Source organism: Archocentrus centrarchus, chromosome 7 (genome assembly GCF_007364275.1).
Source record: "Archocentrus centrarchus isolate MPI-CPG fArcCen1 chromosome 7, fArcCen1, whole genome shotgun sequence".
Lineage (NCBI taxonomy): Eukaryota > Metazoa > Chordata > Actinopteri > Cichliformes > Cichlidae > Archocentrus > Archocentrus centrarchus.
Window position 1 is genome coordinate 15624867 of NC_044352.1, and position 26181 is coordinate 15651047.

Here is a 26181-nt window from a genome sequence, read left to right on the forward strand (position 1 = left end):
TATATTTTTAAAATGTGAGCTAAATTTATTGAAACCATTGTTGTGGCATTTTTTTTTTACAGGTTTTCCCAATGGGACTAACACAGCGTATGCCCTTAATCTTTACTTTTACATTTTTTTGGAGAAAACAGAGCAGCTTTGTATTTTTCCAGTAGCTGTTGGACAAAGACATGAATTGAAAATTGCATCATAGACCATTCTGCATCTCCACAGCATAGCCACATTAAGGCTCTGACCATAGTGTTGAAACACAAACTGGTCACAAACACACACTGTGTTTAATATTGCATTAAGGAGCACAAAGTTTAAACAAAATCTAAGCAGCATTAAAGCGTGCCACAGTAAAGCGCTTGAGTCGTGAGCACTGTGCTGCCTGATCTCAGTCATCAAGTTGGCAGAGCATGGCAACCCCACGCTTGATCCAGTGCTGTGGGCTCTTGTTGGTGGGCAGTATCATGGAAATTACAAAATTGGTGGAGTGGCCTGTGGTGGACAGGGTGCCTTTCCTTTCACTGGTCTTGTAGAGAGGACAAATATACAGTTTCTTGGGCTGATTGATGCTCTTCTTTTCAGCTGTTTGGCAGAAGTAAAAGCAAAGAAACCGAAGAAATGAGAGGCAGAGTCAGGAAATAATAAAAGAAATCAAGCAATCATAGTTGAAAGAGATATTTGAAAACATGGATGGCATGAACTGTGCACATTTCATTTGTTGTAGATTTGAAACAAAAGCACTGGAAGTATATAGAGTGGGGTAACACTTACTGGGTTTTATCCAGATGATAGGAACTGAGTCAAACAGGACTTTGGGGTGCTGCTCAGCCAGAACTCCACTGATGATAGAGTGAGACAAACAAACCAGTCCTTATCGGGTCTCCCTACATTTCACTAGCGATGAAAGATGTAAAACTACCCTGACTATAAAACTTCAATAATAAAAATAAATCACAATTTAAAGTAAAATTCCCATATTATATAAATAAACAATATTATGCATATTTACTTAAGTACAGTGAATGACTTGTGCCTACGTTTTCCCCCCCACTGACTGTTGTAAGTATATTGCCAATAGTCTAAAACCAATCTTACTGTGAGCACGTACCTTTCTTTGTCCCATCGAGCTCCATCAAGAAACAGTCCATTAACGTAAACGCCATCCACAGGCGCTGTCTGTACCTCATCAAAAGGAAGAACCTGTGAGATAAAATCATTAAAAAAAAACAGTTATGTCTAAGGGCTATGAGAAGATCTTCACATATGGAGAGAGAAGGATAACAAAGTGTCAGGATTCAGACCTCAAAATCAAAACGTAGCAGGTCAATGGGGATGTGGTGTTTCCTGGCATAGTTCTGCATGGCCCCAGTTAAGAAGGCTTGTGTGAAAAAAAAGCCAGACAGCCAGAACACATTGGGCTTCCTGGTGTTATACCAAACCTGCAGGTACACAAAATCAAGTGAAAATATAATGGGATTCAAAAGCAGAACAAACCTCTGATATGACAGGTCAAAACTGCTCATTTAAATCACTTTTGCGCACTAGTCTTACCTGCAAAAACTTGAGCCTTGACAGAAAGTCAGTAATGTAACTGCCCAAGGGTTTGAGGCTGGGGTAAGAGCGCTTGGCCCATTTCTCTGGCACCTTTCCCACTACCAAACTGGCTGCAACTGCCTCCAGCTCTGCATCCATCACCACCAATCCCTCAATGGCCTTTAGCAAATTCTGCAGGCTAACCCGAATCAAACTGCACAACCTGAGGGTGCAAAGATATGTTAAGTAACAAAAAAAAAAAAAAAAAAAAAAAAAATCACGGTTGGTGATGACTATACAGCTTAAAGTCGGGCAATGAGCTGTTTGTTCATACGTGTTGTAGCGCTCCATCTCTTGGACAAGGACTGTGTTCATACTTTCTTCATATAGCACCGGAAACTTTGAGAGCGCTGCTTCTGTGTCAAAATTAGCTGGGAGCTTATGGAAATAAGCAAATGTGATAGTTATAAACACACAGTAAAGTAGATATAGAGCACAGTCACGGAGCAGGAAAATGCTGGTACATAGTTGAGAGTTATACATATACTATACTTCCTTCAAAAAGAATAAAAGCATGATGACAGTAACATACTATTAACAGTATGTTGACATGCCCACAATCCATCTATCAATTTTCTTTACCACTAGCTCCTGTAACCATAAGGCTGGAGGGCAGGGCTTCCTTACACTGTCTCTGGACTGTGACAGGAAGTTAGAATACCCAGAGGAAACCCACACAGGCACAGAAAGAACATGGAAATGTAGTCAGCATGCTGACATTCTCAGTAATTAGTAGTAAACACAAAGCACAGGTACAGTATTTTTAAAAGGATTCCATAATAAAAACAGATAGATTTAAAAATTTAATTATTCTTACAGTACTGTACAAAACTCTTGAGCCACCCCTCATTTCTTTGTATTTTGCCTGGACAATGAGAAATAGGTATAGCAAGTTACTGAAATATGAAAACGTATATGGAAATACATGATATAAAACAAAAACAGAGTTTGTACAATTCTAATAAGCTTTCTTGTAATTTCTTTGAGTAGTTTTCAGGAATAATTCTCCAGGCAGGATGTTTGCTGCCTTTTGTTCTGTTAATAACATTGAGGTCCGGACTCAATCAGTCCAAAACAGATTGTTTTTCACTGTGTTTTTCTAGCCACGTATGCTTTTACTGCATTAGCAGACATTTTTGGGATCATTGTCATGTGGAAAAATGAAGCTGTAGCTAGTCAGACGCTTTCCAGATGGTACTGCATGGTGCATCAAATTCTGATGTTACTTTTCTGTGTTTATAATTTCGTGTGTTTTGACGAGACCCCCAACACCACTGGCTAAAATGCAGCGCCAACCCATGACAGAGCCTCCAACGTGTTTAGCTGTAGACACTCATTGTTGTACCTCTCTCCTGACCTGCACCATACATATTGATTTGAAACAAAAAGGTGGATTCCTCACTTCATAAGACCTGTTACCACTGATTTTCAGTACAGTTCTTGTGTAATTTGGCATACCTCAGCCTTTTCTCCCAATTTCTCTTCCGTAGGAAGCTTCTAGATAGCCACATTTCCAATGAAACTTCAGCAGACAGTAGATGGATCAAGTGAAGGCCCAGGTGCTGTGTCAGGTCTTTCCTCAATTTCTTAAGGGCATGACTTGACTGTTCTTCTTTAGGTGCCACTTCTTCTTCTGTCCTCCACTTGTCCAGTTTCCTCAAAATTTCTAAGGACACTGCACACCGTGCCAAGATATGCCAAATTTTTTTTGTCTTATAGGTCTTTGGAAATCACCATATTGGTGCAAAAATACTTTTTCATGCCTGCCAAACGTTGTTGTCTTTGGCATTTTTCAGAGATTCAACTAAGAAATGGGAATAAATGATGTGTTTTTGCAATGGGCTTCTAGGAACAAAGAGCACAAAACACAATTTAAAATTGGCTCTTTGCTAAGCTGTCAGCTGTGTGTATACACAACACTGATTCATCCATTGAGTTAGGTGCCTTTTTATGCTTGAATGATTCATAGGTCAGTGTTAAGTGGCTTAACAAGCAAAAAAACTTTCTTCTGAAAATGGTCAGGCACAGGGGCTGGACTGAAAATGAGTGAAAAAGGAGCCAATGTCCAAAGAAACGTGTTGAAAGACTTTCAAACAGCCTGAAGAACTATTGCTCGAATTCATTTTAAAACTTTTGAGACAGTGTGGCTCCTTGGAAGCAAAATATAAAGAAATGAAGGGTGGCTCAAGACTTTTACACAGCACATAAAGAAGTCATACACCAAAGTATTGGGCAAATTACAGTGCGGACTAACAATAAAAGAATTCATCCAGATAGGGGCACCTGCACTGTAATCTTTATACACAGCACCGAAGAAACACTCAGATCAAAGTCATTAAGATTGAAGCCATTGTCTGGGAACTATGAATTTATATTTAAAAAAGCATGCCAATTCATTAAGCAGATGCTGAGATGCTGTATTTCACAGGATACGTAAAAACTTGATATCTGATGGTGCTTAGAGGAATGCTAAGGAACCAATGTTACTAGGATTCCTCTGCATAAAATTTCATGGCAATTCAACTGTTAGTTGTTTAAATGTTCTTGTTTCAACCAACTACACCACTGGCATGGCTAAAAACTAAATCAAGAGGAAGTTTAATTAGTTTATACCTTGGTAAAGATGCCATTTGCTATGTCACACAGCATGTTGTCGCTCTCAGAGCTGGTCCCTCCCTTGGAGCCTCCACCCTGAGCAAGTATCAGTGAATCAAACAGCAGTTTTGTCTGCTGCAAATCTTTGGAAATGTCTGCATTTTCATGCATCCCAAACACCTCTGGATGCTGGCTGAATGGAAGTTCCTAGAGGACAACAAAGATCCTGCTGTCAGCTAGAAGTCATTATATAGAAAAATATATATTTTTCCTCCCGAAGTGTCTGCACCTTGATAAATAGAATGTAACTCTCATAGCTGGATATATGTGGTGCACAGTATTTAACACTAGGTGAGAAAGGATGGCGAAATGTCTCAATGACGTCCTTGTTGTAGAAGTCAGCCAAGATAGTCATCAGGAGCCGCCTATCCCAGTCATCCGTCACACGGCCACCATAATTGCACTCCCCAGTCAGATAGGTTATGGCCTCCAAGGGCACCTCATCATATTCATTCACAAACAGCTAAAGAGGAAAAAAAAAATGAAATGAATTTCAGATTTTTGTGAACGCAGAAACACATACAACTGAGACTCTTGAGTAAATACCTGTAGCTGTCTGATGCTTATACGGAGGTCAGACTCATTGAAGCCATAGGGAATATTCCAGCCCAGTGGACCAAACTTTTTCCTCTCCTGAACGAGAGCATGGAAGAAGCACAATCCATATAGGAGCTTCTCCCAAATCTAGTGAAGAAATCCATTCATCATGAATTGCCCTTTGTGTTATACACCCATTGAATTAATACATCCTTACGCATAAAAAAAAAAAAAAAAAAAAAATATCAAGATGGGTTTCCTTATAACTCACCAGTTTTTTATTGGGACAATTGTTGAAGAAGTCTGGATCAGAAATAGGATCTGACAAGTAAGACTGGAGCAGGTTGAGTCGAAGTCCTGTAGGAGGCTCATTTGTCATTTTCACCCCATTCTGCAGGATGGCCACTGGAAACTGATTTAAAAAAGGGTGGGGTTTTTTTTATATTATACTGACTACTCTATCAGATGAAAGCTTTATCTATCTACTGCTTGCAGTTGTTAATTTATGCATATTTACTAGGCTGGCTTTACCTTGGCTGAAGGATAGCTTGTGAGCCAGAGGCGGAAGTCTTGGTGGCATTTTGTGAGACTGAAGTCCTCACAGATTTTCTCTAGGGTTGGCATCCAGGAAACAGCCAGGTGGCAATTCTGTAAGCACACCCATGTCCCATCTTGCATGGCAGTGGATATCATTTTAGCAGCAATGGGCCCCTGTCCCTGACCCAAAGAGATAGATTGGAACTTGGCACCACCCATGTTCTTTTCACTGGCAAACTTCAGCAAGCCTGTGGAGGGATAGTTTTAGTTTTTCTAAAAGAATCAGTTCTCCTAGTTTCAGGTTTTGAGACTAGCATTATATGGCTGCTTGAAAATCGGTAAATCAGTTCTTTGGGACTTACTAGCCATTGGATCAGCCCCTGCAGACAGCACAAACACGAGTGGGATGGTAGAGTTGGAGTCCAGGTAGCTCTTACTCAGGTCAAAGGGAGGAGGTTGGACAAATTTCTTCCCTAGGCTGCAAGTCACATATTTCCTCACAGCTGGCACTATCTTATCAGGCCTGAGACAACGAACGATGATCATCTTTTGCAGGTCATTAAGCTGTTCACACCACGGAGCAGGCAAACCAACGGTGTATGGATCTTTGCTGTCATAAATAGGCTTGAAGTCTTCTGGATTCTTGAAGAAAGCTTCTCTGTGGGATAAATAACAATCCAGTTCTTTTGTCAAAAGTACAGTATAATAACAAATGGGAGCAATGGAGTAAATAAGATCATTTTTGGTTGAGTGATTAAAGCTTGTTACTTTAATCCTTGTAAGCCAGGGAGTTCACTGGCTCTGCAGATTTCATCCCTGCTCTTGTCCTGTAGCCAGGTGGGGTCAGGGTTAGCAGTGGTGTTCTGCAGGCCCACTCCCCCAGTCAGCAGGAACATGAAGTCAGAGTGTTTAATCTCTCCCTTTGCTCTGACAAGAAAACATTGATAAAAGATAGCATCAAATATAAAAGCAAAAAATCCACATAAATTTGCACTAAGCGTGAGAGGTAAAGTCAAAATTGCTTGTAGCTTCATCACTTACAACAGTAGTTTACAGCAGAGAAGGAAGGAGAACAGGAGTTTGTCTTTCTCAAACAGAGAACGACATACGTTGCAGTACAAGTTATAGGTGAAGTGATCAATAAGAAACTGAAGCCTCCTCTCCAGAATCTTGGACTTGTTACTGATAAACAAAAGGCAAAACATAGGAAGCTTCCAATGAACACAGACAAACTAAAAGTGATCAGTTCTGGTAGATTTGTCATAGTTCACTTCTTCACCATACAACTAACTGAGTTTAATCCTTGTGGATCACTCACCTGTCTTGTATGGAGTTAATGTAGAGGTTAACAAACCAGTTGAGAGAGTACTGGTACATTGGATCAATGTTGGTCAGCTCAGTAATACTGAAGAACAGGATGGATGAGTGTTTTGCAATAGCTCTGTAACCCTCTCTAGACTCTGCTATCTTGATCTCTGTCTTCTCTGCATTCTTGGAAAGACATTAACATGAGGAGATTAGACTACTAGATGATCAGATAAATGAAAAGACGCTTAAAATGTGCATTTTAGGTCTCATTTTATGCATAATTCACACCTCCTGTTTCTTGGTAATCTCGTTGGACATGATCTTTGCTGAGTCTAGAATCTGAATGGCTCTCTCATCCTCAAGGATATTTCCCTCAGAGGACTGCAGTGTCTCTAGGATCTTGTCTTCAGTTTCCTTTAATTGCCTCTTATTTTCAGCTGACTGTAGGATTAGTGCATTTCTCTCCTCCTCCAGTTCTGGCCTGTAGAAATATGAAGCAGATATGAGTAGATGGCATGAGTAAAAGACCTATAAATAAAGTGCTTAAATGAATAAAGAAGTGACCATTTTGCAGGTACTACCTCTCCTTGGCAACCACAATCCCTAGCAGCTGGTCCTCCAAGCCCTCAGGGGTTATCATGAAATTGAGCAGGGACACTTTGGTGGCCAGTTCTGGTAGGTAGTGGGGGTTCCAGAGCTTTGTGGTGATGTAGAAACGGAAATCATTGGAGTACTCAATCACACTCTCTCCGAGCCTGATGCAATCAACACCACCTAAGTGAAAGAAAAAAAATTAGGAGCTAAGAATTTTCACATTTTTAAAATTCAAAACGATTCTTTGGCATCCATTTCACATTTCCAGCACCTTGTTTGAAGGTTTGTTTAAGCAGCAGTGGTTCCAGAGAAGGGTCCAGTTCTTCTCCTATATTTTCCAGCAGCAGTGGCATTCCCAATTGTATACAGTTTTCTAAAGTTCTCATGTAGTCCCCATCTGTTAGCTTGATTACACTCAGGCTGTTATCTTTCTCTGAATTCTTGACCCACTTGTTGGCTTGACCTTGAGGATCAATCATTAAGGGCCTACAAGAACATTAACATTAGGTGAAAAGCAATTTTTTTTTCATAAATATTTCAACATAAGTTTCATGAATTTTAGAAATACAAACTTACCATCTGCGTGAATTACTGACAATGACTCCGTTGTCAATAGAGAAAGAGTCACTGGGAAGCCCTGCAATGTTCCACGCCCTGATCTTAATGGGATCTCCCAGGGTTTTACTGAGAGAGAAGTTATCTGATGATGGAATGTTCTTAGACTAGAGATGGAGGGAGGGAGGTGCAAAGACAGATATTTATGCACTACATGCATCTAAGTTAGGAGAAGAGTCAATAAAAAAGAGAGGACAGAAGGAAGAACCGTTACTTTGCAGAGTTTGGTCCATAATTTGGTGCATTCTTGTCTGAAGCCAGCCGTGAAAACTCCAAGATAGGCGATGACACCGGCAGAGATAAGAACATCTCCGGTCAAGTTGTCATATGTGTTCTGCAGGTCATCTTCCGCCTTAGACCACCTAAATACAGAGTCAGATTCAGTCATTAGTAGGCAGTTATTCTTCCCACTGCAGAAAACAAAAAACAAAACAAAGCACCAGGGATGAGGGGGCCAAGCAGATCAGCTGGGCACAACTGTCATAGCAACATGTAATCATGGTAAAAGAATAGACATACGCTCTGATATAAAAAAAAAAGCATTTTTCCTTTTCACCAAATGGAAACTTTTTTTGGGACAACCACAGATCTTTTAATTGGTTGTCATTACATGAAAAAGATATGATCTCACTGCTAATTGTGATTGGCTGTAACAAACAGTTTTGAAAAACTAAATGTCATCTGCTTACTTTTGTGAAGCTTGATTTGAATTTCATCTGTGCCAGTTTTGGTGTAGATTGGATAAACCCTTCAAAAATACTCTTTAAGTATAGCTTGAAGATTTAAGCTTTAACACTGATTCAAGGAATTCAAAGAGATACCACTTTAAAACATCAGGCTAATAGTTAAAAAGCTGCACGCATGAAGATATTTCCAACTTCTACCCATTAGTGGTGCTACAGTACTTCAGATGCAGACATGTTTTACTACACAGTCCAGTGAGAAAATAATAATAATAATAACAATAATAATAATAATAATAATAATAATAATAATAATAATAAGTAGACATAAGAGAAAAAGTGTGAAAACAAGTGCCTCGTTAAGCTTCACTGCTTGCCCCCCAAATATTTATAAGCATCCTCATGACCTGGTCTTCTCTCCACCCAGACCACCAATGAGTTTTTCTGCCCTCTCCAGCTTCCTGGCGCACAAGTCCACCTGGAATTCCAGCTGGGCTTTCTCTTCTGTCTCCTCCTCAAATGTTTTCTGAAGGACCGCTAAGCGATCTTCAACTTCTTTCAACTCAGCCCTCTTCTGGTTCAGAAGGGTCATGGTAGCAGCCAGGGACTCCTGTGCCACTACAAGATTGGCCTTCTTAGGAGCCACAACCTAAAACCAAAGCAGTAAGTGGAAAGTAAGTGTGCAGGTACAATTATCAGGACAAGTTGTCAGAAGTCTGAAAATCCCGAGACACTGTACCTTCGCCACCCTGTCATACACCTCCATTGCTTTGATCCATTTGCACAGGCCTTCTGCTGCAGAGGAGGCCTTTGCCACTATAGTGGGGTTAAAGTCAGGATTAGTCATGTACTCACTTCTGATTTTTTGCATCACATGGACCTGCAACCCAGAGACAAATGAGTAAGTTAGAGGAAAGTGCAATAACCTTTTAAACAGTGATGTAATTTTCCTGACACTCACAGGTATTTTGTCCTTGTCGTATTCTTTAAGATCTCGTAAAAAGTTCATATCACCCAGTAACTTCTTGCTTGGACCCCAGTAGTCAAAAACCTAGATAATAAAGGAAACATATCACTCACTGTGTTTTTGCTATGTTTTTTTTTTACATAATGAAAATTGGTTTTGTTATAATGAGGTTTGGCTGTGTTTTACAGAGCTAAAAATAAGTACTGGACATTTATCATTTCTTTATTACGATTTTTTATTTTTTTTGCTCAGTCTAACCTTTTTTCCAGTCCCAGCTGGATCAGCTATCTTATCCGGCTTTATCTCCTTCATCACACATACAGCTGCCATCACCAACTTCACCCCTGAAGGTGGATTTTTCATAGACTTCACAATTGTGACATCAGAGGGCTGAAAAGAAATGGACAGCTTGACTTGCTCAGTTATCTAAACTGCAATGATACGTTATAAAAAAAAGACGTTTTGCTGAAGGGTGCTTACCTTCAAAGTGTCCAAGGCAGATAGAGCAGCCTCCAGGGCAGGGATAGCTTCAGCTAAGTCACTCTCACACTCATCTTTCAAAGCCTGGGCCTCATTAGCTTTTATAGTTGCTGCCTCCTCATCAACACGTACAACTTTACTCTTAGCTTCCACCGCCACAGACTCCACTTCAATAATCTGAAAATCAAAAACAAAACATTACTTGTTTACATTCAGTACTGATGTATGTATGCACTGATGTATGTACATATATATATATATACACACACACACACACACACACACACACACACACACACACACACACACACACATATATATATATATATATATATATATACACACACACACACTCTAGGGAGGATGTTAATAGTGACAGAATATGTGAAATGCATTCACCTTCATCATTTTGTTATTGTCTATCTTTGTCTGTTCTAGTTTGGGTTGTAGGTCTACCAGTTCCTTCTTCATCTCACCCACCTACAGAAAGACATAGTTCAAATTAGCTACTGCAAAGGAGTAATTATATATATATATATATATATATATATATATATATATATATATATATATATATATATATATATATATATACAACAAAACAAAACAACAAACGTAATAATAGTTCTTCATATACCTGAGACTCAGCAAAGGCTAGTTTAGCCAGACCATTGCTGTACCTCTGCTTTGCCTTCATGACAGTGTCTCTTTTCTGAGTGAGCAGCTGATGAAAAGCTGCAATCAGTTCCAGGTAGGATGTGGGCGTCACATAATTATGGCGACCAAGCTCAGCAAGGAATCTGCAATGAAAACAACAATGTAATTAAAGGTTTAGAAGTGTTTTCTACCTTTCAATGTACAAGTTATGAATAAACCTGTCATACCTTTCTGAAAGCTCTTCGGCAGAGGTGTGGAATGTTTTGCAGATGCATATGACCTCCTGTCTCTCCTTTTCATCCATCTCCAGTGACTTCAGGAAGGAGTTGGCTACTCGCTCAAGAGCTTCCTCCGGCCATGGCTGTCAGAGCACAGAGATGAAAGGCAGGAGCAAAGTCAGGCATGCAAAGACAGACTGCAGACATTGTTCTTTGATTTTATCCTTGGATCAAGGAGCACTGTCATACAGATGCATACACTACGTATATTGCCAAAAGTATTCACTCATCTGCTTTCACATGCATATAAACTTGAGTAACATCCCATTCTTAATCCATAGGGTTTAATATGATGTCGGCTACAATAGCTTCAACTCTTCTGGGAAGGCTTTCCACAAGGTTTAGGAGTGTGTTTATTGGAATTTTTGACCATTCTTCCAGAAGCACATTGGTGAAGTCAGAGACTGATGCTGGATGAGAAGGCCTGGTTCGCAGTCTCTGCTCTAATTCATCCCAAAGGTGTTCTGTGCAGGCCAGTCAAGTTCGACCGTACCAAACTCACTCATCCATGTCTTTATGGACCTTGCTTCGTGCACTGCTGTGCAGTGATGTTGGAACAGGAAGGGGTCATCCGCAAACTGTTCCCACAAAGTTGGGAACACGAAATTGTCCAAAATGTCTTGGTTTGCTGAAGCATTAAGAGTTTCTTTCACTGGAACTAAGGAGCAGAGCCCAGCTCCTGAACACCAACCCCACAACATAACATAATGACTGTGAAATATTTAGTAGCAAGGAAATTTCACAGCTGAACTTGTTGCACAGGTAGCATCCTATCATAGTACCACACTAGAATTCACTGAGCTCCTGAGAGCGACCCATTCTTTCACAAATGTTTTTAGATGCAGTCTGCATGCCTGAGTGCTTGGTTTTATTCAACTGTGGCCATGGAAGTGATTGGAACACCTCAATTCAATGATTTGAATCGGTGAGCGAATATTTTGGCAATATAGTGTATATAGTTTTTAGTGTTTCAGACTTTCTTATTTGCAATATATTTTACTTGCAGGTATAATACAGTCTCCTAATGCCTATATGTGTAATACCTGGTACCAGTCAATGGTACAGCAGTTAATAAGAGATGGAAACTGGCGCAGGCGATTTCGAAAGGCATCTCCAATAGGACTAAATGCCACAACAACGTGCAGGTTCTCTTTACAGCGTGCCACAAAGAAGGCGAACAGAGCCAAAGGGCTCAACTCCAAGTTTTTATTACCAGCTTGGGCAATGGGACGTACTGCCTGGAGAAAAACAGATGAAATGAGAATTTTTATTACGCATAAGTTCATAGGGGATTTATACAAGATAAGGGATTATAATATTCTACCTCCATGATCTCCTGTTTCTCGTCTATGGCAAAAAGATTGGGAACCTCTCCTGTATTCAAGACACTGTCCACGTCTTCTAGAAAAGCTTCATCTTTGATCTGAGCATCAGTTATCAAGAACACTGTCTTCTGTCCTTTCACCCCAGCCTTTTTGAGCAACATCTTAAATTTAAAAACAGTGAGACAGAAAACTGTGGCTGGGAATGTTAAAAAAAAAAAAAAAGTCACAGAATCTAATGAGAATAATATGACCAAAATACATGTATTATTAATAATAACAGTAAACTGAAGTCTTTACCTTGAGGTCATCTCTCCACTCAGTCATACCGTAGCTCTTAGAGATCTCTGGCTGGAACATGGTCATGTGGGCCATGAACGTGGCCAGGCGGGTGATGGATTGGCGTCCACTTCCTCCCACTCCCACAAGGAGTGCATTTCCTCCTGGCTGCTTTAACACACGACTGATGCGGGACAGGTGCTCAAGGACATAGCTACATAAGATTTTGTTTTAGTTAATTAAGCTTACGTACAAATAAATTACAGATATATTATTCACTTATTGTACAAAGGTTGAGTCTCTTGTAAATGTATTAATAATGAAATTAAAAAAAAATTATATATATATATATATGTACTTGAACGCTGTTTACCGGAAGATGACAAGGTTCATCCGATTCTTGTGCATCTGGTTGTATTCTTTAAGACAAGACTTTACCACCTTATCAAAGTTTTCAACTGAAGGCACTTCAGCATACAAGCGCTCATCATCCTCCAGGTCAGGATTCATGTAGTCACCAAACAGAAGATTTCGCATGTCTTCTTCAACCAACTAAAAATTCACAAATTTTAATGCCACAGATTCATGCAGATACATTTTGCTAATCATGTTCTAAGGACATTTTGTAGCTGAATAGACAAAAAAAAAATCTAATATTCACTATATTCAAATGCTGCTAAAATCTAATTCTGCAAAGAGCTTGGCTGAAGCAGATCTTCTTTGCTGTACCTGTTGTTTAACATAACAGCAGTCAAGCACATGAAACAGTAAGGTAAAGTAATTCTCTGCTTACTTTGCTGCCCAGTTTCAGATGATTAAAGACCTGGTCAAAGGACACTTTGAAGTGATCTTTCACAATGCCGTTCATCAGCGTGTAGAGCCATGTTCGATCTTTATTGTCTACCAGACGGTCATAATAGACACGAAAGACCTCATGGACAAAAAGCCGTATCATAGTGTATTTGCTCTCCAGAGACTCCTTCTTCAGCAGCAGGCAACCTTGGATAACACGGGAGAAGTCACGCAGGTTGAAAGTGTAGTGAGACTTGGCTGGAGTTGGAAGCAGGTTCTCCATGGCTTTCTTATACACCTATAGAAAATAAAAATGTAAAAGTAAAGATGATTTACTTGAGAAAGACTGAAAAAAAAGGATTCAGGAAAAAGATGACTTAGGATTTTTATACAAGTGCAAAACAAATTTAGCCAGCCTTCTGGTTCTTGTGTTTTTCAGGCACTCACTTCCATTGTAGCTGTCACTATTTGGTTGCCAACAGTGAAAATTTCAGGTGGGAATGTATTGTTTTTGAGATAGAAAGACACAACGTTGGAGAAAATGTGAACCATAGTGTCATCACTGAAGGGATTAATGCTAAAAATGTTGAAATGTCGCAGGAAGCGAGACGTCACAGCATTCCTTCCACCACCAGGGGGACCCATAGCTGAGATGAGCTGGAGGTCGACAAGAGTGATCTTGGAGGTATCCTTCAGGTCATACCTATAACAGTATAACAGGTGAAGTCTGTCTGTTTAATGAACAATGCTTTAATCTCTCTTGTTTAAATATGAAATTGTCTTGTAATAGTGGTTGGTTCACACCAGTTTCCATGGTCTATGTACTGCCGAAGAAGCTCCAGAGGAGGCTGTGCTCCAAACTGTTCCAGTGCAGGCATGTTCATGTCATCTACAAAGATGATACACTTTTTTCCAATAGGAGGTCCAAAAACACCCTTCCTTCTCTTATCTAACCTGGACATGATGATATTCTGCACAATGTAACAAAAAAAAAATTAAACAAAATTTAATGAAGACCTCACATAATATATGATTAATAAAGTGGTCTCTTCAAAGGGACATTATTTCATATATGTCTCATTAAATCCTGACCTGAGTCTGGTTTGCACTTGTGCGGGCTGAAAAATTGATGAAGAAAGGCAGGTAGCAGTCTTTGTCCAGATTATTCATCAGTTTTTCCTTCACATACACTGACTTTCCAGTTCCAGTAGGACCCACAAACAGTGAAGGGCTTAGCAGCAAAACAAAACAAACCAACAATTTTAACAATTATTATGCTTGGTTGAATGTATAGAATTACTATCTATAGTATTATCATCTTTTTGCTAAAGCTGCAAACACTAAAAAAAACTGAATACTGACACTCCATAGCTGATGCAAAGATCCATCAAGTAGGTGTAACGAACTGTGTCTATGGTGGGCACAATGATCTCTTGCACTTTGGTGTTTTTGTCCCCCAGGTTGATATTTTTAATGGCCTCATTCCAGTGAACCCATTTGCCTTTCCCTTTAAACTGGAAATGAAAGATTACATTATGATTTTTTTTTTTTGCTATAACACAAGCAAAATCTTCTGAATGACAATTATACAATACCTCATAGAAATAGTCATACACCAGCCCCTTCTCTTCCATTGGACACTCCCATTTTCCCACTGTTTCAGGGATCGGATGTTCTTTTGATTGTCCTAAAACCATCACCCTGAAGAAGTTGCTAAACTTCTGTCTGCTGTCTGTGTCACAGCTGCCACCTACAGACCACACGAGGGAGAACGCAAAGGCTGCCTGCAGGCAAAAAGAAAAAGAAGCACTGCAAAGTGCAAATACTAAAACACAATAAGTGTTTGCATGGAGGTGCAATGTTTGCAAGATGCACATCCAAACAAACATCTGAAATAAATAAGTTAAAAAATGATTTCAAATTCTAAAAGATTTAGCCCTTGTTACCATTATCCAGCAGCGAATATTTTTATCACTTTGACCCATCTTCACCGGATTAGAGAGAAGCATCTCAAACAGTCGACACAAAGACACCACAGTGTTGCTGTTGCTAGTGGAAACAACTTCCTGTAAACCAAACCGAAATCTAGTATGACAAAAGATTCATATTTTAGAATGTAAACTTTCTGGATTCTGGGGCCACTTACTCTGCAATGTTTTCGAAGCATTGTGAGGGCAGGTGGCAAGAGCCAGTCGAAAAGCTCCAGTAACAAGGAACGATTGTCTCGAGATTGAAGATCATCAGGAAGAGTGTTCATCCAGGAGATCACCAAGGGCTTCCAGCCCAATTGAGATGGTTCCATGTAGATCATGCCACATCGACTGACTGTGGCTGGCTGCAGTGTGAGAAAATAACCCAAAATATATGTCCTGCCAATCAAACTACAGTAATGGTGCAATAGCAGTCTTATCAAGCACCTTTAAAAAACACATTTTCATAAGTTAAAAAAAAGAAGACCATTTCGCAAATTAACTAGCAACTTTTACATTTTAAAGTAGAATTAGCAAATAAATCACTTTATTAACATGTAACTCACAGAGGCCTGTGACAGATCCATTGCTTCAAAAATCAAACTCATCTGACTGGACATCTGAATGATCTCACCACTCATCAGGCACAGCTGTCGAGGAAGAGTAAAGCAAAAAAAAGAAGAAAAAAGTATGAAAAATATATAAATTAAATATTATAAATGAAACATTTTTTCTCCTGTGCATTATGTACCTTTTTGTTGTCATCCAGCACAGTGTTCATGCTCTCAATCCATAGTGTATCTATCGGACCATCAAACACCACCCATTTACGGTCAGGAGTGATGGCCGAAGCAAACTCACGAAATGTGTTAGCCACAATCCCATCTGTCCACTAAAAATAAGGGGGAAAAGTGAAAAGGATGAATAGGCCATGTTTTGTTCCAGGTCTATGTTTATATTGTAAATACACTGAGCTTTTATTTATCTGTAAAACAAAAGATCCAAGGCACAGGGTTACCTCATGAGAAACTAGGTCAAACTGTCCAAACAGCTGTCCCATTGTAATGGATTTTGGGTTTAATGTCAGGAAGATGACTTTCTCCTCCTGACCGTACCCTCTCTTCATGAGAGTCAGCGTGTCAGCTAAAACGTGTAGCACTTTGGTCTTTCCAGCAAAGGGCTCTCCCACCAGCATGAATCTTGAAAACATTATAAAGCAATGTAGTGTTTTACATACAGTACTCACCCATTCACATGTCCCAAGCACGCAAAAGGCTGTCTAACTGAAAGCACTGCAAGCAGAAAAGCACTAATATAGTACAACAGGATGGAAACTTAAACATATAACCTACCCATGCCTAACTATCATCATCTCATAGGTCTGGATCATCTTCTGTATGAAAACCTCTGTTGGCTGTACATTGTGATTTTTACAGCATTCTTCAGCAGCTTCTAGAAACAGCTGACAAAGATGACAAAAAAAACAAAAACAAAAAACAGATTATAACATACATGACGACACACAAAAAAAGGGGTTGTTGAAGTTTAGGTAACACTGACCTGATAGTCAGCCTCAGTAAGGGAAATCCCTGGGAACAAATCACTGGTGATTCCATTGAACAGTGGAATGTCATGGGAGAGAAACTTGGGCACATTAACATCCTTTATGGATCTCAGGAGCTGAATGTTACAATATGAATAAAGAATTGAACGAATCAAAAAGTGGCACTAAAGTTCACAATCACAACACAAAGTATAGACTGATGTTTAGTAAATCTGCACAAATACCAGATTGTCTTCATTCTCCTCGGGATACTTGAGCTTGAGGTTTCCTGCAGCTACAAGCACCGCTTTCACAGCCCTCATGCCGTAATCGTAATGGAACTGAGAGGAGAGTTGCTCTGAGCAAAGCCTATAGGTCATCACAATCTTCACTGAGAGAGGTTTGGCATTGAGGAAGCCATATGAGTACAGAGATATCTCTGCTATAAGTGCATAGTTGGGGACCATCATGGCCACTGTGCGGAACAACACCTGCACAAAGATACAATTCACACATTATGTTAGATTATACTTAGGGGATGTGCAGCGCACCAAAATGTGAATTTTGAAACAGAAAAGTAAAAAAACAAACAAGCATATATTCATAAATGACAGTGTAAATAAATGTGATTAAATATTTTTTCTGGTAAAAGACCTTGAGGTTGTCTGGGAGTTCTGACCGTCCTGCATAGCCAGGGTTCATTGTTATCGACACAAAGCAGTTGGGATTGAGTTTAAGCATGGTCCCTTCAAAGTCGAAGTACTCCAGCTTTTGCTCAATGGCCCTTTGGATACAGAGAACCTGTTGGGCCACTACAGACAGCACCTCCAGCTCAATGCGGTTGAATTCGTCAAAGCAGGCCCATGCACCAGATGAAGCCAGTCCTTTAAAAAACTGTAAGAGTTTACATGTTAACAAACCATGTTTTGAATGTATAAAAAAAAGCACTAAAATGGAAAATTTCCAACTCGTGGGTGTTACTTTTCCCATAGCAAGATAATCCAGTCCATCAGAACAGTTAAAGACGACACACTGCACAGCAAGTGCTTTAGCCAAATCCTTAGTGGTCTCTGTCTTTCCTGTTCCAGCTGGACCCTCTGGTGCACCACCCAAGTTCATGTGGAAAGCACCAATCTAAAAAAGAAGGAGGGTTTTGGAATTTAGTGTTAAATATTTTGTCACTTATTGTTATTACAGCAAAAGAAAGTGACTAGCATGCACATTCAAGTTCAAATTTTTTTTTTTTTTTTTTTACCAGGGTTCTGTAGCATCTGTCAGTCAGAGGAGTGATGACCAGGCGTGGCGAGTTCCCCAGGTACTCATAAGCATACTTAACATCACAGTTAATTATGCGAACACGAACATTATCACTACTCCAGTAATAACGAAGCTGGGCTAGCCACTGAAAGTCAGTTTCATGTGATACACCTATTAAAAATTGAGAAAACATTTGAATCTGGGCGCATTATCTCTGTGCTGTGCAAATGTTATATAACAATAAGTAATACTAATACACTTATTTTGTGCCTTGCAGTACCTTTCTCAATAAGTTCCATGACTACATCTCTGGCATGGACATCAATTGTGACCAGTGCTCCCAAAGTAATCCGTGTTTGCTTGTCAAGTTTTCCTCTCACCAGCTCTACAACGTCATTCAGCTGACTCTGAAGTTTCTGATAGTAGTTCTTTAAACCCTGCAGAGAACAGCCCAGTTCCTATTTTAGTTTCTTTGCAAGGTGATGCTTTTAAGTTGTCTGGATCATTAGAAGAGATATTCAGGTTACTTGAGAGTGGTCAGTGCTTTGTTAGAAACTTAGAAAGACCCACATTAGGCTGATCTCTGATAGCCTCGTGAACCTCCAATGTCCAGAAAATCTGTGAGGTACAAAGTACCACTTGCCCAGGCCACTCCTTGACCCACTGGCTCCGTGCAGTCTCAGCATATGCCTGCCAGAGACACCCACACACAGTCACTTATCTGTCAATGACTCACGTTCATGCACCAGATCATACACACATGGTAGCAGTGTAATTAACAAACCAGAGTACATGTAAAATTTGATATGAAGAATAGTGATCTCACCACCCGGGACCGGGCTATTACATCTCTGACACTGCGAAGCATCACGTCCTCCACCTGAACCAGCCACTTCTCCACAGCGCCTTTGGCTTCAGATGTGGAGATGTGCTCGGTGAGCTGAACACGCTCCCCTTCACTGCTATACATGGCCTGGGCAAGGATATTCTCCAGTTTAATCAACAGGTTAATCATCCACACTTTTGTGTAATGAAAACAACACTTGTGACAGTCTTGCCTGGATATCCAAATTGGGCAGAAAGTCCAGTTTGGAAATACCCTCAAAGCACTTCTTCAGATGCGGCTGCACTCGCAGTGGGTCCTTGGTCTCAGACAGAATCTCCAGCATTTCATCATTAGACAAAAAGAAGAACCTGGCATCAGGGTTAGCATAAAATATCAAAATCTGTGATACTATGGAAGATCTGCACAAATATGAGATCTGCAAAATCTTTTTTTTTTTTTTCTTTTTTTTACCGAGGAAAAAAGAGACGTTTCTTCTCCAAATATGCGTTCAAGCCTTTCATAATTCTATCAAGAAGGTTGTTGGAATCTTGCAGTCTCTCTAGCAAACCAGGCAGTGAGGTTGCTGGCAGAATCTATGTTTACAAATCATCCAGTGAATCACGCAGAATAACAGTTTTGGATTTTCTTTCTGTGAATGTAAATCATTTCTTTTCTTACCTTGGGGTTCTTAGCACAGTGCCTCATGACCTCTTTCCAATTTCTGTCAACAGTTTGAAAAAGTTGCCCCTCTTCTGGAATCTGCTGCATGATGTCCTGAGAAGAAAAGATGGGCTCCAGGTAAACCCACTGGGTCTGCACTTTCAGCCACTCATCTATGGTTTCCTGGATACGAAGCAGATGCTCCTCCCATGCCTAAGATCACGCAACAAATAGTTAAAACACTCTCTATATAGGCAGAGTTAAAAAGTACTCACAACTGGCAAAATTATCTTGTAAATTCAGTTTATATTTGTTATGCAAATCTAAAACTTAATATTAACCTTAATTTCTTTTTCAAAGGGCTTAGCGAAAGGTGAGCCCCTCATAGTCTGAGTCTTCACAATCTGGTCATCTAACATTGTCTGAATGTCATCTAAGGCAGTCAAGATGGACACTCCAGTCTCCCTGTAAGGTTGATGGTGAAAGGAGAGACTATCCCAAACATGCACCATGGTTTGCATGGCCTTCTCCAGGGAAAACTCCTGCAGAGAGAGATAGGGTAGGCATATAACATTTAAAACAAAGGCTTGGGTGCAACCTTTAGAAACAAACGCAAATTTTCAAACTCTTCTCACTTTACTAGCAGCAGCATTGATGGACTCGAACTCTTCCAGGTAAGGAGTCAGGTTTTGCTTGAGAACTTTCCGTAGTGTGGTACTGGAGTCGGGTGTGAGGTCATATCCAACTATCTGTGACATCTGGGCCCAGTGGCGAGCTCTGAGGCCAGGGTTACACAAGATGGACACCAGGGGGATATGGTTCTGTTGACACAAACACATTTCTCATAATGGGTTAGCACAAAAAAAACAACACTTCATTCATGTCCCCTTTTTAAATAACAATTGTGCAGAATACCTTGAAATTTTTGATCTGCTCCATTACAGTGGAACACAAACGGACTGTTGGGTTTTCTTCCTCAGTAGGGTGTCGCCTCTTCTTCTCAGAGATCTTCTCCATCTCTTGCACAGCCTTAATCTTTTTCTGTTGGAAAAACTTGAACATCTTGAAGATCTCCCTATAGAATTCATCCAGTTTTACTTCCATGGTCTCACCATTAAGGTCCTGGAAGGAGCCATCCATCCACCTAGGCACAAACAAGACTAAAGGTTATCAGGATTGAAACGAAAAGAAAAGAAAAGAAAAGAAAAGAAAAGAAAGAAAAGAAAAGAAAAGAAAAGAAAAGAAAAGAAAAGAAAAGAAAAGAAAAGAAAAAAGAAACATGCATCAAATGGAAATCTCACCTTCTCTCTGTGCGTTGCCAGGTCAGGACAAATCCAAACAGTTTCTGATATGGTTCAATATTCTCTTTAAGGACCTCAACTTCTGGGTAGCATGTTACGTCCCACTTGTAGAAGTCCTCTTCTGCTGTTATCAGGGCAATATCCTCCTCAGCCTCATGGAGAAGTTTTTGAACTGTACGGATATCTGCAACATACTATTAAAAATATTACAGTTATGTTGTAGACTTGTTTTGCTACTGATTAATGTCTACTTGGAAAGAACTGGATGATATAGTTTTATTAGTGATGTGTAATAATGTGTAATAAATATGTCAGAATGACATGAAATTCAGGCCTATGCCCATAACGTCATATGACTTTTTGAAAAATTTGATAATTCTTTCAGAATTTAAGTGTTTATTATGAAGCTGGATCCAGTTAGTTTAGCACTGCAAAACACTTATGAAAAGGAACAGATATCCTGCTCTGCCCAGAAGTAACTCATTATGCAAAAACCAAACCCTGTTAGAAATCTGTCACGCATGCACAGTGACTTCCTGGAGCTTGGAGATGATCGTAGCCACATTTTCATTTTGGACAGACTGTCTCTTAAGCTAAGCTACACAGCCTCGGGCTCCAGCAGCATCGTTACAGCCTATTTTTGATGCAGTGGGTTTGTCTGTCTTTCTCTCCAGCCTCAGGAGCTACAGTTCTCTGCAGCTGACTCTACACAGCAATTAGGCCAGAGTACTTAATGCCAGAGAGCCTTTGTGTTACAACTTGTGAACTGCGTGTCTGTGAAACGTAACAAGCATATTCACTGTAGCAATGGGAGATGGGTAGGTAAGAAGATAAATGCATGGATTTCCTTAAACAAAAAGAAATAAAAGAAACTATTGATTAAAGATAATCTGAAATCTGAATGATGCTTTACCTGATGCATCATGTTTAGCACAGAGCAACGTGAGAACTCCTCAATTTTACTTCCCAACATTTTAAGCTGTACCAGTAATTTTTCTCTTTTGGTAACCAACTCATTCTCTCCTTTCTGCTTGGCCTTCTCCATTACCTGGAAAACAATAGAGCTGTCCAGAATCAGATTATTCATAAAAAAAAACCAGCCATGGTAGATTGAATTAAGCAGACACAAGACATTACCTCATCACTGAGTTCAAAAATATGAAGGATGTTTTGTGGCCAGAGAAAAACTGTTGAATTAAGCTCCAGGTCCTCTGGTTCAATGATGCAGACTTCCAAGAGGTAGGTAAGTCTGCACCATGCTTCCTGTCAAAGCAAGACACCAAATCAGGTTAGAATTGATGTAAGATACAGGAGTTATTATGCTTTTATAGACAGGAAGAAGCAGTCACTGGGTTATTTACCTTAATTTTTTCATTAAGATGTGTAAGACCGTCAGTCTTAGCTACATGCAAAAAGTCGAGCACCTCAGCCATGTCTTCTGTATTCTGTGGAACTTTCAAAGCTTTGTTTCTGATGTTTTCAAATTCAGAGCAAATCCTTTGCACAGACACAAACAAACGTTAAAATGTGAACATTTTAAACACAGAAGGCCATTTGTTTAGTTTTTGTTTTTAAGAACGGACTTACTCTAGATTTTTCTCACGGTGTCTGGAGACTAGTTTCTTCAGAAGCATGTCGGCATAGGCTTTGGCTTTGTTGGCAAGCCCTTGTTTCAGCTCTTCACAGTCCAGATGGACCATTGTGAAGTGGGCTTTTGAAGGGAGGCTCATAATCTCCTTTGACAGAGCACGAAACTTCTCCACTTGCTTTAATAAGCAGTGAGATTACACAATGACAGTCACCATAAAACAAGGTAAAATAAGCAAAGTAAAAGAATTTGAATTCAAATTTATGATTTGTTACCTTTGTGTACTCATCAAAAGAGTGTTCCTCTTCCATAAACGTCTCTACTTGAACCTGTGCAGTTCCATTAACCAGCCAGTCATAACTGTCAACTACAAAATAAACCACAAAAATAAGCAACAAACTGAAATAATATTACTGGAGTAATGATTGGAAATGATTAGAGTATGGCACATCACCATAGTTCTGGAAATATTTCTCAGGTTCCTCTAGATTTTTGCGCACAGCACTCTTCACAGTGGCCAGAGCCCAAGCATGGATCTGATCATCCACCTTGGCATCCACAAATGAAGATGTGGTTTGTGCCAGCCATGACTGGATAGTCTGTACTTTCTGTAAAACAATGTCATAGGTATCATTACCAGCTCAAATTATATTTTTACATTAAAAAAATTGTGCTGTGAAATGGTAGCCTCACCTGCAAGGTGTTTGTTATAGCATTCAAAATCTCAAGAACAGCAGCTTCCAGATCTTGTGAGGTGGGGTAAATTTCTATCTTTTCATCATCAAAGGTTAAAGCCATCCGAAAGATGGGCAAGCAGTGGTGACTGCTTGGCTCAAATACACTGACAAACTCCTCTACACTTGCATGAAGAAGAGATTTCAGCTAAGAATTTACAGGGAAAAAACATGAATAAGACTAACTGTGCAATTAAGAAACACATAGATTTAATTTAAAAAGCTAAAATAGCTAAATTAGTTCTGACATGTTTATTTAAAGAGCTAACAACAGCAATCAGACCTCAATTAACAAATACTATAAGATTACTGCCTACAACCTTCCCTAACTAATTAATTATTTAAATAAACAGCTATAAACACAAAATGTTTCATTTGTCAGTTGATATTTATGTCTGACAACTTTAGCTTGTTAAAAATACACTTTAAGACACATGATTAATATACTTTCATGCTGCTTCTGGTTTCAAAAAATGAGTAAAATAAATAGAAATCAATGTAAATGACACTGAAATGCTCCTTATGACACATCTGAGGTCAAAATCATGTGGGCATAATCTGACCTGATTGGAAATGAGGGTGGAAGCACAGTTATAAAAGGAATCAAGTTTCTCCTCTTTAACTCCCTTCAGAGTTTCTTCATTTGTTAATAAGTGGATGACGTTGGGAAACCAGGTTTTCATGATGCGATCCTCTGTCCTTTTACACTCCACAGTCATTTTATTCTGTAGGCTCTTACAATCCACAGGTCCTGAAGCTCTATACCAACAGAAGCCAAAATAAAACCAAACTTTATCGAGACAGCTCAGATTTGTTTGTTTGGCTTCATGGTCTCTTTCCTCACCTGCATCCTGAAAGCTCAACCAGAACCAGTGAAGAATATGTCATGTTTCCATCATTCAACAGAGTCTGCATTACAGGATGAAGAATGTGCAAGTTTGCCTTTATCACCCTGCGGCTTCTGATGAAACTCTCATGCCATGGATGGGAGAAATTGAGAATTCTGCAAATGATCAAAAATAAATTTTACAACTGGGAAAACAAAACAAAACAAAAAAATCCCCCCAAAAAACAGATCAATTATCATTTAGTCATTATGTCCAAATTGGTTGTGCACACTGGGGACTCACTTTGGTTGTGTGGCTTTCTGTTTTACTGAGCTCAGTCCTTCTGTCTGTGGATTCTTTAATACTGTGCCCACTACAGGAGATGAACACAGCACAGTGACACACAGGTTAGCTGGTTAGTTTAAGGCATTTTAGACGTTTCCATTTTTATCAGTTAGAGAAGGGAGGTGACTGATTAGCGTCACATTTATCCTGCAGCATAGCAATGTCCATAAAACATTCGAACTGAGTCATAAAAACCTACAAGTGTACAAGTGTAAAGATTTCTGTCTTTAGTTTTAGTGCCTACACTTTTGCTCTGCACTGTACATTCACACACCATAAGTAACTGGTATTACCTGTGTACTTTACAGTTACATTATGGAAATTGTCGCTGACTTCCTCGCAGAGCTCCTGTAGTAGTTTTTTTGTCTTAGGGCTCGCTCTTAGTTTTGCAGGGACTCGATCTACAATCGAGTCTAACCACTGCTGCTGAACTGGTGGAAATTTGCACCTCTCTACACACTGTTTCAGGAAGTTGTAATTCATCTGTAAAAGTACAAAAAAAAGAAACAGGAAAGGTCATATAGATGCAACTAGGGTTTAGTCTGTTTATGTCAAATTTAATACTAACAAGTGCACATACCCTTTGTTTTCGCTGCTCACTAAGCATCTGTAAATTATGTATTGAAATAAACATCATCATTTTGGAAAACATTTCTGTATTAACTACTACTTGTATTTATGTGTGCAGAAATAAGCAGATGTCATACAGAAGGTGGAAGCTGTGGCTCTGGGGACGGGCTGCGGACAGCTCCCCTCTCTCTACTCTGTCTGTAATCCTCCATTGCTTTAGACAGCCTGTAAAAATGGAACCAACAAACTGTCACATTGCAGGAATATGATAAATAACTACCTATGTAAGATATATGGACATTTTAACACAGAGAAAAACATAGCTGAGGAAAGGACATACAGGATCATCTGGCGTTGCTTTAATTGCACTTTACTCCTTCTGTGTCTCAGCAGCTTCATGGGGACCGCTATCTTCTCAGCTATTTCCTTCTTCTCGGCTGCGATTTGATCGACTTCGCTCTGCTGCTGCGTCCCTTCAATAGGGGGCAGGACTGGAAACTTGGACATGCCTTTCCCCGGTCTGTCTTTGAAAACTCCAGCAGAGGTGTCCATCTCTGACAAGAAGCCATTGAAAGAAACCAACTAAAGAAGCAACTAAAGAATTTAAGCTAGTCAGCTACCAACTAACTTTAGTGTTCTGGCAACATTAACAGACAAACGCCACATTACAATATTTATTATAGTATTTATATGCAGGGAAAATCTGTCGATTTACCTGTTGGTTCATCCATTATCTTCAGGCTTTGCTTGGTTTGTTCATGACTAATAATGACAACTTAGCCTCTGAACGGCTAGTGAAGCCTAGCAGCATCGTTACCATAGAAACAGTATACAGGCTACAGGAAAAGGCGGAGTTTGTTGCTAAGGACTGTGCAAAGGACTTTGAACAGTAATCTACATTCAAGTACAATAATATGCCCAAAAAATATTATTGTATTAAAAATATATTATAGATTGTATTATATTAAAAACTTTGCTGCTTGACAAACAAATAGTTTGTTTGCATGTTTTTAAGCCTTAATGAAACTGTCATGTCGGGGTCTTTTACCCAGTGCTCCACTTTCCACTACATCATGTCAGAAACGGAATATTTATTTAAAATAATGTTATTTTGATGTTTTCGTTTTGTTTTCTTATACTAATGTAGTATTTTCACTTGAGTGTGGTCTTTACTGGAAGTCCACACTTTCCTGTGGGAAAAATGTGAAGTAAACAAAAGGTTAGTTTAAAAACACCAGTGCTCTAGTTTTTTTTTTTTTGTTTGTTTGTTTG

The 26181-nt window shown here is 39.5% G+C and overlaps 1 protein-coding gene across 1 annotated transcript; it reads right to left on the reverse strand.

The window, feature by feature from the left end:
• Nucleotides 1–20: 20 nt before the first annotated feature.
• On the reverse strand, nucleotides 21–25738 carry dnah12 (dynein, axonemal, heavy chain 12). Its single transcript, XM_030734176.1, has 74 exons — nucleotides 25625–25738; nucleotides 25250–25463; nucleotides 25047–25134; nucleotides 24920–24946; nucleotides 24633–24822; nucleotides 24298–24367; nucleotides 24012–24170; nucleotides 23731–23926; nucleotides 23127–23315; nucleotides 22888–23041; nucleotides 22709–22800; nucleotides 22433–22611; nucleotides 22207–22342; nucleotides 21983–22108; nucleotides 21759–21893; nucleotides 20846–21039; nucleotides 20460–20688; nucleotides 20180–20365; nucleotides 19886–20086; nucleotides 19563–19757; nucleotides 19356–19477; nucleotides 19117–19252; nucleotides 18885–19031; nucleotides 18629–18748; nucleotides 18339–18495; nucleotides 18057–18229; nucleotides 17783–17935; nucleotides 17456–17695; nucleotides 17047–17292; nucleotides 16819–16938; nucleotides 16611–16720; nucleotides 16277–16457; nucleotides 16010–16150; nucleotides 15825–15908; nucleotides 15435–15623; nucleotides 15235–15354; nucleotides 14884–15072; nucleotides 14651–14802; nucleotides 14381–14519; nucleotides 14093–14259; nucleotides 13736–13991; nucleotides 13290–13586; nucleotides 12870–13048; nucleotides 12518–12710; nucleotides 12220–12381; nucleotides 11939–12133; nucleotides 10845–10978; nucleotides 10598–10760; nucleotides 10360–10440; nucleotides 9961–10137; nucleotides 9739–9870; nucleotides 9475–9564; nucleotides 9253–9393; nucleotides 8921–9162; nucleotides 8045–8192; nucleotides 7792–7937; nucleotides 7487–7701; nucleotides 7203–7395; nucleotides 6910–7102; nucleotides 6632–6804; nucleotides 6355–6495; nucleotides 6082–6240; nucleotides 5676–5971; nucleotides 5308–5561; nucleotides 5048–5188; nucleotides 4786–4923; nucleotides 4469–4702; nucleotides 4198–4386; nucleotides 1859–1962; nucleotides 1543–1747; nucleotides 1293–1430; nucleotides 1100–1191; nucleotides 763–830; nucleotides 21–573 (listed from the first exon to the last, which is right to left on the reverse strand). The coding sequence occupies exons 1-74, from the start codon at nucleotides 25638–25640 to the stop codon at nucleotides 380–382; spliced, it is 11925 nt and encodes a 3974-aa protein (XP_030590036.1). The 5' UTR covers nucleotides 25641–25738; the 3' UTR covers nucleotides 21–379.
• Between the last annotated feature and the right edge of the window lie 443 nt (nucleotides 25739–26181).

Bases quoted from the DNA above. Each gene is read 5' to 3' on its own strand.
- dnah12 (XM_030734176.1), bottom strand. The intron at 10,138-10,359 runs GTGAATGCATTT...TTTGATTTTCAG, and splicing joins ACAATAACAAAATGATGAAG to ATTATTGAAGTGGAGTCTGT. The intron at 4,387-4,468 runs GTGCAGACACTT...GTTGTCCTCTAG, and splicing joins GTTACATTCTATTTATCAAG to GAACTTCCATTCAGCCAGCA.